This window comes from Somniosus microcephalus, chromosome 8, assembly GCF_052327205.1.
Source record: "Somniosus microcephalus isolate GS21.2 chromosome 8, FLI_Smic_1.0, whole genome shotgun sequence".
NCBI lineage: Eukaryota > Metazoa > Chordata > Chondrichthyes > Squaliformes > Somniosidae > Somniosus > Somniosus microcephalus.
The window spans coordinates 103,166,900-103,181,341 of record NC_140994.1 but is presented as its reverse complement, the minus strand read 5'-3'; the positions used below and the strand labels follow the sequence as shown (position 1 = coordinate 103,181,341).

The window sequence follows — 14,442 nt, the reverse complement described above, 5'->3', positions numbered from 1 at the left end:
TTTGCTTTCTGTCTGCCAACCAGTTCTCTATCCAAGTCAATACCTTGCCACCAATCCCATGTGCCTTAACTTTACATGTTAATCTCTTATGCCTTCTGAAAGTCCAAATACACCACATCCACTGGTTCTCCCTTATCTATTTTACCAGTTACATCCTCAAAAAATTCCAGTAGATAGTCAAGCACGATTTACCCTTTTGTAAATCCATGTTGACTTTGTCCGATCCTGTCACTGTTTCCAAGTGCTCTGCTATTACATCTTTTATAATGGATCTCTAGCATTTCCCCCACTACTGATGTCAGGCATACGGTCTGTAATTCCCCTTTCCTCTGTCTCCCTGCAGAGGTTCCCAACCCCCCTGCCATTTTAGTTTAAACCCTGCCCCACAGCACTAGCTAACACTCCCCCTAGGACATCGGTCCCGGTCCTGCCCAGGTGCAAACTGTCCAGTTTGTACTGGGTCCCACCTCCCCCAGAACCGGTTCCAATGTCCCAGGAATTTGAACTTCTTGCACCATTCCTCTAGCCACGTATTCAACTGAAATATCCTTCTATTTGTACTCTGACTAGCACGTGGCAATGGTAGCAATCCTGAGATTACTACCTTTGATGTCCTATTTTTTAATTTACCTCCTAACTCCCTATATTCAGCTTTTAGGACCTCATCCCGGTTTTTACCTATATCGTTGGTACCTGTATGCACCACGACAACTGGCTGTTCACCCTCCCCTTCCAAAATGCTCTGCAGCCGCTCCGAGACATCCTTGACCCTTGCACCAGGGAGGCAACATACCATCCTGGAGTCTCGTTTGTGGCCGCAGAAACGACTATCTATTCCCCTTACAATAGAATCCCCTATTACTATAGCTCTCCCGCTCTTTTTCCTCCCGTCCTGTGCAGCAGAACCACCCATGGTGCCAGGAAGTTGGCTGCTGCTGTCTTCCCCTGATAAGCCATCTCCCTCAACAATATCCAAAGCGGTATATCTGTTTGAGAGGGGGATGGCCACAGGGGACCCCTGCACTACCTCCCTGCACCTACTACTCTGCCTGGCGGTCACCCATTCCTTCCTGCCTGTGCAGCCTTTACCTGCGGTGTGACCAACTCATTAAATATGCTATCCACGATGTCCTCAGCATCGCGAATGCTCCAGTATGTATCCATTCACAGCTCCAGCGCCGCAATGCGGTCTGCAAGTAGCTGCAGCTGGATACACTTCCCGCACACATGGTCGTCAGGGACACAGAAAGTTTCCTTGATTTCCCACATAGTGCAGGAGGAGCATACCATGGTGCTGAGCTGTACTGCCATGACTTACCCTTTAATTAATTGAAATTAAATTAAATCAAATCAATCCCACCAATTACACTACAATTAAATGATATACTCAAGGGCCCTTGTGTAGCATCAGTCCCCGCGACACAACAGAGACACTAGAAACTATAAACCACAAAATTTAAGTTTGGAAAAAAGCGAGAAAGAGAGAAATACTCACCAACCAATCACGTACCTGCTTTCTGGTGATGTCACACTTCGATTACTTTTTACTTCTCTCCTCTCGCAAGTCACCGCTCAGCTCCGGTCCCCCCTTCCCTCACTGCCCTATTCCCCCCCCACTCCCCTATTCCCCCTTCCCCCACTCCCCTATTCACCCTCCCCCACTCTCCCCTTCCCCCACTCCCCTATTCCCCCCTCCCCCCACTCCCCTATTCCCCCCTTCCCCCACTCCCCTATTCCCCCCTTCCCCCACTCCCCTATTCCCCCCTTCCCCCACTCCCCTATTCCCCCTTCCCCCACTCCCCTATTCCCACTCCCTATTCCCCCCTTCCCCCTCTCCCCTATTTCTCCCCCCCCACTCCCCTATTCCCCCACTCCCCTATTCCCCCTTCCCCACTCCCCTATTCCCCCACTCCCCTATTCCCCCTCCCCCACTCCCCTATTACCCCCTCCCACACTCCCCTATTCCCCCTCACCCTCTCCCCTATTACCCCTCCCCCCACTCCCCTCCCCGCACTCCCCTTTTCCCCCCTCCCGCACTCCACTATTCCTCCTAATTCCCCCTGCCCCTATTCCCCACTCCCCTATTCCCCCTTCCCCACTCCCCTATCCCCCCCACTCCCCTATTCCCCCCCACTCCCCATCCCCCCACTCCCTTATTCCCCTCCCCCTATTCCCCCTCCCCCCACTCCCCTATTCCCCCCTCCCCCCACTCCCCTCCCCCCCACTACCCCAGTCCCTATGCCCCTCCCCTTCCCCCTCGTTATCCCCCCTCCTTCCGCTATCCTTCCTCCCCCTCCCTCCCCTATCCTTCCTCCCCTTCCCTCCCCTATCCTTCCTCCCCCCTCCCTCCCCCTATCATTCCTCCCCCTCCCTCCCTATCCTTCCTCCTCCTCCCTCCCTATCCTTCCTCCCCCTCCCTCCCCTATCCTTCCTCCCACCCTCCCTCCCCTATCCTTCCTCCCCCTTCCTCCCCTCCTTCCCCTAGCCTTCCTATCCTTCCTCCTCCTCCCTCCCCTATCCTTCCTCCCCCCTCCCTCCCTATCCTTCCTCCCCCTCCCTCCCCTATCCTTCTTCCCCTCCTTCCCCTAGCCTTCCTCTCCTATCCTTCCTCCCCCCTCCCTCCCCTATCCTTCCTCCCCCTCCCTCCCCTATCCTTCCTCCCCCCTCCCTCCCCTATCCTTCTCCCCCTCCCTCCCCATCCTTCTCCCCCTCCCTCCCCTATCCTTCCTCCCCCTCCCTCCCCTAGCCTTCCTCCCCCCCACCATTCCCCTCTCCCTATCCTTCCTCCCCCCACCATTCCCCCTCCCTCCCCTATCCTTCCTCCCCCTCCCTCCCCTATCCTTCTCCCCCCCTCCCTCCCCTAGCCCTTCCTCCCCCCCACCATTCCCCTCTCCCTATCCTTCCTCCCCCCCACCATTCCCCTCTCCCTATCCTTCCTCCCCCCCACCAGAATCACAGAATCACAACAGGCAGATAGAGGCCATTTCGGCCCATCGAGCCTGCACCGACACATATCCACCCGATCCCCGTAACCCCTACACATATCCCACCCTATCCCCGTAACCCCACGTATTTAATCCCCCTAACACTAAGGGTCAATTTATCATAGCCAATCAACCTAACCTGCACATCTTGGGCCTTCCTCCCCCCACCATTCCCCTCTCCCTATCCTTCCTCCCCCCACCATTCCCCCTCCCTCCCCATCCTTCCTCCCCCCTCCCTCCCCTATCCTTCTCCCCCCCTCCTCCCCTAGCCTTCCTCCCCCCACCATTCCCTCTCCCTATCCTTCCTCCCCCCCACCATCCCCCTCTCCCTATCCTTCCTGCCCCCACCATCCCCTATCCTTCCTCCCCCCATCCCCATCCTTCCTACCCCCCACCATTCCCCTCTCCCTATCCTTCCTCCCCCCCACCATCCCCCTCTCCCTATCCTTCCTGCCCCCACCATCCCCTATCCTTCCTCCCCCCATTCCCTATCCTTCCTACCCCCCACCATCCCCCTCTCCCGATCCTTCCTCACCTCCTCCTGTTCCTAATTGATGTAAAAGCTTGTTCTTCATTCTGCAGGTATAGCAAGGCCCTCCCAGGAAATCCTGCACAACGCGCTGGGCTCGCTGATCCAGGACAGGAAGATTTATCACACCGGAGAAGGGTATTTCATCGTCACCCTGCACACCTACTTCATCACTGGCAAGGTAGGGAAGCAGAGCCCGCCCTGGGCCCCGTGTGAGGGCCGCACCCCCTTGCCGCCTGCCGTCACATACCTGGTGAGCTGCGCGGACCCGGGGCAGGAGCCTGGGAAGGAGCCGGGCCCGGGGCTTCCCACAGCAGCTCACTGCAAGACCTGCCGTTGCTTCAGCCAGCAGGAGGTGGAGCCGAGCAGCCTGGGCCTGGGCCAGGGGAGCTGCAGGGAGTCCCGGCCTTTGGTGCAACACCGGGCCACCTCTACATCGCTTGGGCAGCAGGGGTGTCAGCTGAGCAGGGCCAAAGAGAAAGAAAACCCCATCCGAAAGTTCGGCCTCAGCCTGTTCCGGCGCAACACGAAGAAGGCGAGCCGGGGGCGAGTGTACGGCACCTTGTCGGCCCAGTTCCCCCCCGAGGAGTGGCCTGTGCGGGACGAGGTCAGCCTGGGCAACATTCCCCGAGATGTGGAGCACCAGCTCATCAAGCGCATCAATCCCGGGCTGACCGTGGACAACCTGGTCAGGCACACCCTGCTGATGAGGAAGCTGGCCGGCGGGGAGGCCGGCCACTGCCCCGCTGCCCCCACACAGCAGCTCACCAGCAAGCAGAGGCACCGCTCTAAGGGCGGCCCGCCAAAGGCACCGCAGCACCAGCAGCGAACCCGGCCGAGCAGCGAGAAGCAGAGGCCGAAGCGCAGGGTGTTGCTGCAGGCCAGCGAGGGGCTGGCCGGGCCTACGAGTGGCCCGAGGGCAAGGGGGCCGGCCAAGCCCAGAAGGAGTGAGGGCGCGCAGCCGCCGCTGGAGGAGCTGAATGCCCAGCCCTGCAGGAGCAGCAGCCCGACCGCACCCGTCCACAAGAAGAGAATCGACAATCCTTTCTCCAGGGTACCTCCCAGAGAGGTCAAACACCATTGCTCTCAAAATACCAGGCTCAGGAGCTCCAGGACTGAGGGGCGGAGGGCACGGTCCCTGGACTCTGCCAGGGCAGACAGTGCTCTCTCGGTGGGGGAGAGTCCCCTGGAGAACATCCAACCCAATGGTAGTCGCCATCTCAGGCCAGGTGAGGAGGATTCGATGGGCCATCCAGAGAGCCATGCTGTTAGGACCGTGCACATACACCGTCTACCGACTGGCTGCCAAACCCAGCATCGCCCGAGCAAGAGCCAGAAGCCCGTCTCACCCGCAGGTGACCACACTTCAAATCACATGCATGGTCCTACCCAGGCTGCAGGGAGAGCTTGCCAAGAGCAGGAGAGCGCCGAACATGACCATGTGACGAGGCATGAGGTGAGCCATGAGTGTGGGGATGGTCCTCTCCCTCACACCTGGCAGGACCAGGCTCCCAAACAGGCTCACAACCCTGCTGTCTCTACAACAGTAAACCCTGGGAGTGTGGAGAGTCTCCCGAACCAGCCTCATCGATCCAGGGCCCAGCTAATGCCCCAAAGGCAAACCAGTGAGCCGGAGGGTGGGGCAGCCAGTGAGCCAGAGACTGATGGGAGACAGAGTGAGACCTTTACTGATGATGATCAGACTCTGTACCAGAGAGAGCTGGATGAGGACGATGCCTGCAGCTCACTTTATCTCAACGATGATGCTGAGATCACACAGTGCAGCCAGTTTGTCCACACCCTTGCCCGGTCTTGGCTGTGTCGACGACCCAGAATGGCATCGCCCTGGCATTGAAGGTGTGCCAGCCGGGCTGTCCAATGAGAGCTGGGTTTTAACCAAGATTCTCCTGGAGGAACAGCGAGCTGCAAACAACAAGTTTTGTGAGAAGCAAGCAGCCGGCTGGTTAGAAGCAAGTAACAGCAGCTTGGGGCAGTCTAAACCCTGGTGTGGGAAGGAGCCCCACACGCAGCTGCACAGACACCGACCAATGTCACAGCTAGTGTACGAACACCTGGAGGAAGAGGAGCATCCGGGTGGGTGCAGAGCAGCACCAGACTTCCTGGCGAGCAGCATATTCGATTACTGTAACGCAACAGGTGCTGACTCTGAGCCAGAGGCTCTTCGAGACCTGACCAGTGAAGGCAGCAGAAACCCAGCTGGCCAGGAGCTCTGGGCTGTGCATCAAGGAATGAAAGCACAATTGATGAGAAACTTGGAGCACAAACTGGGATTTCTTCACCATTCGCACAATGCTGCGTTATCACGGACAGGTCAAGAGGAGCACAGTCACCTGGAGACACTGGAGAACCACAGCTTTACCGGGGATAGCGGCATCGACTCGCCACGGTCAGTATCCGAGGGGTCTCGCTGGGGTCAGGGCCGGAGGGGTCTCGCTGGGGTCAGGATCGAGGGGTCTCGCTGGGGTCAGGATCGAGGGGTTTCACTGGGGTCAGTATCCGAGGGGTCTCGCTGGGGTCAGGGCCAGAGGGGTCTCGCTGGGGTCAGGATTGAGGGGTCTCGCTGGGGTCAGGGCCGGAGGGGTCTCGCTGGGGTCAGGGCCGGAGGGGTCTCGCTGGGGTCAGGGCCGGAGGGGTCTCACTGGGGTCAGGGTCGGAGGGGTCTCGCTGGAGTGAGGGCCGGAGGGGTCTCGCTGGGGTCAGGGTCGGAGGGGTCTCACCACGGTCATTATCCGAGGGGTCTCGCTGGGGTCACGGCCGGAGGGGTCTCGCTGGGGTCAGGATCGAGGGGTCTCGCTGGGGTCAGGGCCGGAGGGATCTCGCTGGGGTCAGGGCCGGAGGGGTCTCGCTGGGGTCAGGGCCGGAGGGGTCTCACTGGGGTCAGGGTCAGAGGGGTCGCGCTGGAGTGAGGGCCGGAGGGGTCTCGCTGGGGTCAGGGTCGGAGGGGTCTCGCCACGGTCAGTATCCGAGGGGTCTCGCTGGGGTCACGGCCGGAGGGGTCTCGCTGGGGTCAGGGCCGGAGGGGTCTCGCTGGGGTCAGGATCGAGGGGTCTCGCTGGGGTCAGGGCCGGAGGGGTCTCGCTGGGGTCAGGGCCGGAGGGGTCTCGCTGGGGTCAAGATCGAGGGGTCTCGCTGGGGTCAGGGCCGGAGGGATCTCGTTGGGGTCAGGGCCGGAGGGGTCTCGCTGGGGTCAGGGCCAGAGGGGTCTCGCTGGGGTCAGGATCGAGGGGTCTCGCTGGGTTCAGGATCGAGGGGTTTCACTGGGGTCAGTATCCGAGGGGTCTCGCTGGGGTCAGGGCCGGAGGGGTCTTGCTGGGGTCAGGATCGAGGGGTCTCGCTGGGGCCAGGGCCGGAGGGGTCTCGCTGGGGTCAGGGCCGGAGGGGTCTCGCTGGGGTCAGGGCCGGAGGGGTCTCGCTGGGGTCAGGGCCGGAGGGGTCTCGCTGGGGTCAGGGTCGGAGAGGTCTCGCTGGGGTGAGGGCCGGAGGGGTCTCGCTGGGGTGAGGGTCGGAGGGGTCTCGCCACGGTCAGTATCCGAGGGGTCTCGCTGGGGTCAGGGCCGGAGGGGTCTCACTGGGGTCAGGATCGAGGGGTCTCGCAGGGGTCAGGGCCGGAGGGGTCTTGCTGGGGTCAGGGCCGGAGAGGTCGCGCTGGGGTCAGGGCCAGAGGGGTCTCGCTGGGGTCAGGATCGAGGGGTCTCGCTGGGGTCAGTATCCAAGGGGTCTCGCTGGGGTCAGGGCCGGAGGGATCTCGCTGGGGTCAGGATCGAGGGGTCTCGCTGGGGTCAGGGCCGGAGGGGTCTCGCTGGGGTCAAGGCCGGAGGGGTCTCGCTGGGGTCAGGGCCGGAGGGGTCTCGCTGGGGTCAGGGTCGGAGGGGTCTCTCCACGGTCAGGGTCGGAGGGGTCTCGCTGGGGTCAGGGTCGGAGGGGTCTCGCTGGGGTGAGGGCCGGAGGGGTCTCGCTGGGGTCAGGATCGGAGGGGTCTCGCCACGGTCAGTATCCGAGGGGTCTCGCTGGGGTCAGGGCCGGAGGGGTCTCGCTGGGGTCAGGGCCAGAGGGGTCTCGCTGGGGTCAGGGCCGGAGGGGTCTCGCTGGGGTCAGGGCCGGAGGGGTCTCGCTGGGGTCAGGATCGAGGGGTCTCGCTGATGTCAGGGTCAGAGGGGTCTTGCTGGGGTCAGGGTCGGAGGCGTCTCGCTGGGGTCAGGGTCAGAGGGGTCACACTGGGGTCAGTGTTGGAGGGGTCTCGCTGGTGTCAGGATCGGAGGGATCTCGCTGGGGTCAGGCTCGGAGGGGTATCGCTGGGGTCAGGGTCAGAGGGGTCTTGCTAGGGTCAGGGTCAGAGGGGTCTCGCAGGGGTCAGGGCCGGAAGGGGTCTCGCTGGGGTGAGGGCCGGAGGGGTCGGAGGGGTCTCGCTGGGGTGAGGGTCGGAGAGGTCTCATTGGGGTCAGGGTCGGAGGGATCTCGCTGGGGTCAGGGCCGGAAGGGGTCTCGCCGGGGTCAGGGTCAGAGGGGTCTTGCTGGGGTCAGGGTCGGAGGGGTCTCGCTGGGGTCAGGGTCGGAGGGATCTTGCTGGGGTGAGGGTCGGAGAGGTCTCATTGGGGTCAGGGTCGGAGGGATCTCGCTGGGGTCAGGGCCGGAAGGGGTCTCGCCGGGGTCAGGGTCAGAGGGGTCTTGCTGGGGTCAGGGTCGGAGGTGTCTCGCTGGGGTCAGGGTCGGAGGGATCTTGCTGGGGTCAGGGTCGGAGGGGTCCCGCTGGAGTCAGGGTCGGAGGGGTCGCGCTGGGGTCAGGGTCGGAGGGGTCGTGCTGGGGTCAGGGTCAGAGGGGTCACGCTGGGGTCGGTGTCCGTGGGGTCACACTGGGGTGGGTGTCCGAGGAGGTCACACTGGGGTTGGGGTCGGAGGGGTCACACCGGGGTCAGAGGGGTCTGATGCGCTATCAATTACTCATAAAAGACGGAGAGTTAGGAGAGTAACTAAAGGCTTTTATTAGCAAAGAACAGAGCATGCCTCTCGTGGTTGACTGGGTTCCAAGAAGGCAGGGGGCTGCAAAGCAATCACCTTTATACCTGGGCCTGTGGGTGGAGCCGGGGCAGAGCCAGCAGAGACATGCATAGGTACAACAGTGTGCAGCAACAACAACAACGGTGAACAACAATAACAGTGGTTTACCACAGGGTCACACTGGGGTCGGTGTCTGTGGGGTCACACTGGGGTCAGGGTCGGAGGGGTCACACTGGGGTTCGTGTCTGAGGGGGTAACACTGGGGTCGGAGGGGTCTCGCTGGGGACAGAGTCGGAGGGGTTTTGCTGGGGACAGGGTTGGAGGGGTCGCACTGGGGTCAGGGTCGGAGGATTACATAAGAACATAAGAAATAGGAGCAGGAGTAGGCCATTTGGCCCTTCGAGCCTGCTCTGCCATTCAATAAGATCATGGCTGATTTTCTACCTCAACTCCACTTTCCAGCAATATCCCAATATACCTTGATTCGTTTAATATCCAAAAATCTATTGATCTCTGTCTTGAATATATTCAATGACTGAGCCTCCATAGCCCTCTGGGTTAGAGAATTCCAAAGATTTACCACCCTCTGAGTGAAGAAATTTCTCCTTATCGCAGTCCTAAATGGCCGACCCCTTATTCTGAGACTGTGACCCCTGGTTCTAGACTCCCCAGCCAGGGGAAACATCCTCCCTGCATCTACCCTGTCAAGTCCTGTAAGAATTTTATATGTTTCAATGAGATCACCCCTCATTCTTCTAAACTCTAGAGAATATAGGCCTAGTCTACTCAATCTCTCCTCCTAAGACAATCCCCCCATTCTAGGAACCAGTCTGGCGAACCTCTGTTGCACTCCGTCTCCGGCAAGTATATCCTTCCTTAGGTAAGGAGACCAAAACTGTACACAATACTCCAGGTGCGGTCACACCAGGGCCCTGTATAATTGCAGTAAGACGTCTTTACTCTTATACTCAAATCCTCTTGGAATAAAGGCCAACATACCATTTGCTTTCCTGATTGCTTGCTGTACCTCCATGTTAACTTTCAGTGATTCGTGTGCAAGGACACTCAGATCCCTCTGAATACCAACATTTTGCTCACCAATCTCTCACCATTTAAAATATACTCTGCTTTTCTATTTTACTACCAAAGTGGATAACTTCACATTTCTCCACTTTATATTCCATTTGCCATGTTCTTGCCCACTCACTTAGCCTGTCTATATCCCCTTAAAGCCTCCTTGCATCCTCCTTACAACTTACATTCCCACCCAGCTTTGTATCATCAGCAAACTTGGATATAGTACATTTGGTCCCCTCATCCAAATCATTGATATAGATTGTGAATAGCTGAGGTTCAAGCACTGATCCTTGCAGTACCCCACTAGTTACAGTCTGCCAACTCGAAAATGACCCGTTTATTCCTACTCTCTGTTTTCTGTCCGTTAACCAACCCTCAATCCATGCTAGTATATTACCCCCAATCCTATGAGCCCCAATTTTGTTTAATAACCTCTTGTGTGGCACCTTATCAAATGCCTTCTGAAAATCCAAATACACCACATCCACTGGGTCCCCCTTATCTATTCTGCTAGTTACAACCTCAAAAAACTCTAACAGATTTGTCAAACATGATTACCCTTTCACAAATCCATGTTGACTCTGCCCAATCCTCTTATTATTTTCTAAGTGCCCTGTTACCACATCCTTAATAATAGATTCTAGCATTTTCCCTTCTACTGATGTCAGGCTAACTGGTCTGTAATTCCCCGTTTTTTATCTCCCTCTTTTCTTAAATAGTGGGATTACATTTGCTACCTTCCAATCCGCGGGAATCATTCTCGAATCTATGGAGTTTTGGAAGATGACAACCAATGCATCCACTATCTCTATAGCCACCCCTTTCAAAATCCTAGGATGTAGGCCATCAGGTCCAGGGGATTTATTGGCTTTCAGTCCCATTAATTTCTCCAGTACTATTTCTTTACTAATACTAATTTCTTTCAGTTCCTCATTCTCGCTAGACCCTTGGTTCGCCACTATTTCTGGGAGTTTTTTTGCATCTTCTTCCATGAAGACAGACACAAAGTATTTGTTTAATTTCTCTGCCATTTCCTTATTCCCCATTATAATTTCTCCTATCTCAGCCTGTAAAGGACCCACGTTTACTTTCACTAATCTTGTCCTTTTTACATACCTATAGAAGTCCTTTACATACCTATACAGTCTGTTTTTGTATCTCTTGCTAGTTTACTTTTGTTGTTCTCTCCTTCCCTCTCTCTCTCTCTCCTTCCCTCTCTCTCCTTCCCTCTCTCTCTCTCTCCTTCCCTCTCTCTCTTCCGCCCAGTCGCTCTCTCTCTTCCCCCCAGTCGCTCTCTCTCTTCCCCCCCAGTTGCTCTCTCTCTCTCTTCCAACAACAACATGCCCTCAAAAAAGCCTCGGCACCGCCGGGTACTCCAGCTAATATATATATATAAAAGGATAGTGGTGTCTGTCTGTCTGTCTGTCTGTCCGGGCATCACTCAAAAGTTATAGAGCGTACCTACACATATGTTATATCAAAAGAAAGGTTTATGATTAGGAGGGTGTCCTAGGCATATTTACTTTTTGGTCAGACAAAAAATTGTTCAGACAGTAGACAAAAAACGTTCAAAATTCCGCTCATTAGCGGTTGGCAAATCATACGGGGGAAATCCGCTCATTAGCATTGAGTGATGTGAAGGTTGACCAATCCTACGGGGGGAGCACGCTGCGTCACGGGGGGCGTTTCATGGCATGTGTGGGCAGGGCCTAATCATTCAAACTGAAAAGCAAGCGGCGGCCATTGTTGTTTGTGATGGAGCAACTCTGCCTCTGTCCGAACATGGGCCCCAGTCCCACCCTCACCCTCCTCCTTCTCTCCGCTTTCTCCCCTCTCTCCTGTCACCCCGGCCTCTCCGCTCGCGGGTTGTTTGCATCCACGGTGGATGAGCTGCCCTCAGGCCTCGAAGCCTCGGCCTCTCCTCGCCAGCCACGCCTGAGCTAGGCACCGCCCGTTCCGCTGGGCCTGATTCCAAACCAGCGGCCCGCCATCGCCGCCATCTTGGTAAAGGCTGGCCTCCTCCTTCTCTCCACTTTCTCCCCTCTCTCCTGTCACCCAGGCCTCTCCGCTCTGCAGGATGTCACTGCTGAGCTCTTCAGGTCGGAGGGAGCAGTAGCTCAGCTCGGGTCACTCGGGCCGGGCCTCAGGCACTACGCCACCCATGGTATCTCCAGGGCGGCGGGCCGCAGTGCAAACTCAGCTCGGGTGACTCCGGCCGGGCCTCAGGCGCTACGCCGCCCACGGTGTCTCCGGGGCGGCGGCCCGCAGCGGGAGCTCATCAGCGGGAGCTCAGCTCAGGTGAGTCGGGCTGAGCCTGAGGCACTAGGGAGGGAGAGGGGAGGGAGGGAGAGAGAGGAAAGGAGGGAGAGACAGGGGGAGGGAGGGAGGAAGGGAGAGGAGAGAGGGGGAGGGAGGGAGAGAGGGAAAGAGAGGGAGAGGGGAGGGAGAGAGAGAGGGGAGGGAGAGAGAGCGGGGAGGGAGAGAGAGCGGGGAGGGAGAGGGAGAGGGCGAGAGAGGGAGAGGGGAGGGAGAGAGAGCGGGGAGGGAGGGGAAGAGAGAGGGGCAGGGAGAGAGAGGGGCAGGGAGAGAGAGGGGCAGGGAGAGAGAGGGGGAGGGAGAGAGAGAGGGTGAGGGAGGGAAAGAGTGAAGGGGTGGGAGAGTGAGGGAGAGCTCGTCTTCTTCCTCCGGGTTAATCCCTAACTAAATCCACCAGTCTCTCTCTCTCCCTCCCCCCAGTCTCTCTCTCTCTCTCTCCCCCCCAGTCACTCTCTCCCCCCCAGTCTCTCTCTCTCCCGTCTCTCTCTTCTCCCTCCAGTCTCTCTCTCTCTCTCTCTCTCTCTCTTCCCCCCAGTCTCTCTCTCTCTCATACCCCCTCGTCTCTCTCATCTCACCCCAGTCTCTCTCTCTCTCTCTCTTCCCCCTCCTCTCTCTCTGATCCCCCCAGTCTCTCTCTCTCTCTCTCCCCCCAGTCTCTCTCTCTCTGTCTTCCCCCGTCTCTCTCTCTCGCTCCCCATCTCTCTCTTCCCCCAGTCTCGTCTCACTCCCAGTCTCTCTCTCTCTCTCTCCCCCCAGTCTCTCTCTCTCTCCCCCCGTCTCCTCTCTCTCCCCCCCCAGTCTCTCTCTCTCTCTCCCCCAGTCTCTCTCTTCCCTCTCCTAGTCTCTTCTCTTCTCTCTCCTTCCCACTCTCTCTCCTTCCCCTCCTCTCTTCTCTCTTCCCCCTTTCTCTCTCTCTCCTTCCCCCTCTCTCTTTCCCTCTCTCTTTCCCTCTCTCTGTCTCCTTCCCACACAGACAATCCCAACAGTTTCATAAACAGTTTTATAAACATTTCACAGGTTTCTTCATTTCCCTCGGCACCGCCGGGCACTCCAGCTGGTTGTAAATAAAATGGCCGTTAACTAAACTCTCCACCCCGGAGTCCTTCTTAATTGTTATATAGGTAAGGGTATAAAACCCCTTGAGACACAACAAAACTGGCAACGAGGACGACGGACTTGCGCATCACTTTGCACTGGAATCGGCGATGTTTAAAGTAAGAAGTTCCTGTCTTTTCTTAATGGCGCGCCCGCAGTTTAGTGCTGATGCAATCGCCTCGTAAAGGTGGCGGTTCGTGTGTTACACAAATAAGAAGGGGGAGAGTAACGATACAGTGAAACGAAGTGGAGGAAAAGGACTGTAAAAATAAAAATAAAAGTGGAGGAAAAGGAGTGTAAAGATAAAAAAAAATGGCTATGCTAATCGGATCGTTTGGACCATTTGATGAAACGGCAGAGCAATGGAGTGCTTATACAGAGCGTTTTGGATTTTTTGTGACTGCAAATGGCATTAAAGATGACATGAAAGTGGCGACATTCCTCAGGGTGATCGGAGCAAAAACATTTGGCTTGTTACGGAGTTTGATGCACCCAGATAAGCCCGGCGCTAAGACATATGATCAGATTGTGGAAGTTTTGGAAACACATTTCGCACCCAAGCTGCTGCTGATTGCCGAGAGGTTCAGGTTTCACAAACGAAACCAAGGGGAGGGTGAGTCCATAGCCGAATATGTTGCAGTGCTAAAGAAGCTAACTGAGCATTGTGAGTTTGGTGAAACGACACTGTCCGTGATAGGTTTGTGTGTGGATTAAGATGTGAAGCAACACAGAAGCGCTTGCTCACGACTGACAAACTGACGCTTAAATCAGCAGTGGAGCTCGCTGTGTCTATGGAGTTAGCAGCTAAAGATGCACAGCTGTTGGGGGCTGCAACAAGAGTGCACAGGGTAGCAGCTACACCGGATAAGCATGCAAGGGGTGCCAGAGAGTGTTACAGATGTGGAAGGTCAGGTCACCAGCCATCTGACTGCTGGTGTAAAGACCTGACCTGTCGGAAATGTGAAAAGAAAGGACACATTGAACGTGTGTGTAAAGGGCAAAGCAAACAATCCTACACAGAGACACACAAAAACAAACAAGGAAACACATCCAGCTGGCGTTCTAAAAAGAAAAACCTACACATGGTGAAACAAGAACAGGAAGACAGTGACACAGACTCTGATGGGGAGCTGAATCTCCATGTGTTAACGGTGAATGGAGGCTCATCAGGCTATGGATTCACTCCACTACTAGAGGGAATACCAGTCAAAATGGAGCTGGATACGGGGGCCGCTGTCTCCTTGATTTCAGAGAAGCTATTCAAAGAAAAACTGAACTGGCCAAGCTCATCTTAAAGACCTACACTGGGGAAACAGTCCCAATGCTGGGTAAGACGGAGGTCAAGGTGGAGCTTAATGGACAAACCGTGATGCTGCCAGTTTACGTGGTCAAGGGTGACTATCCATCCCTGATGGGCAGGCCATG

The 14,442-nt window shown here is 56.9% G+C and overlaps 1 protein-coding gene across 1 annotated transcript in view; it reads left to right on the top strand.

Moving 5' to 3' along the window:
* stox1 (storkhead box 1) overlaps positions 1–14,442 on the top strand; it is a 305,204-nt gene that overhangs the window by 191,465 nt on the left and 99,297 nt on the right. Inside the window, 2 exon segments of the mRNA XM_085995050.1 lie at positions 3,567–5,302; positions 5,304–5,920. Coding sequence (XP_085851176.1) covers positions 3,567–5,302; positions 5,304–5,920 — 2,353 coding nt within the window.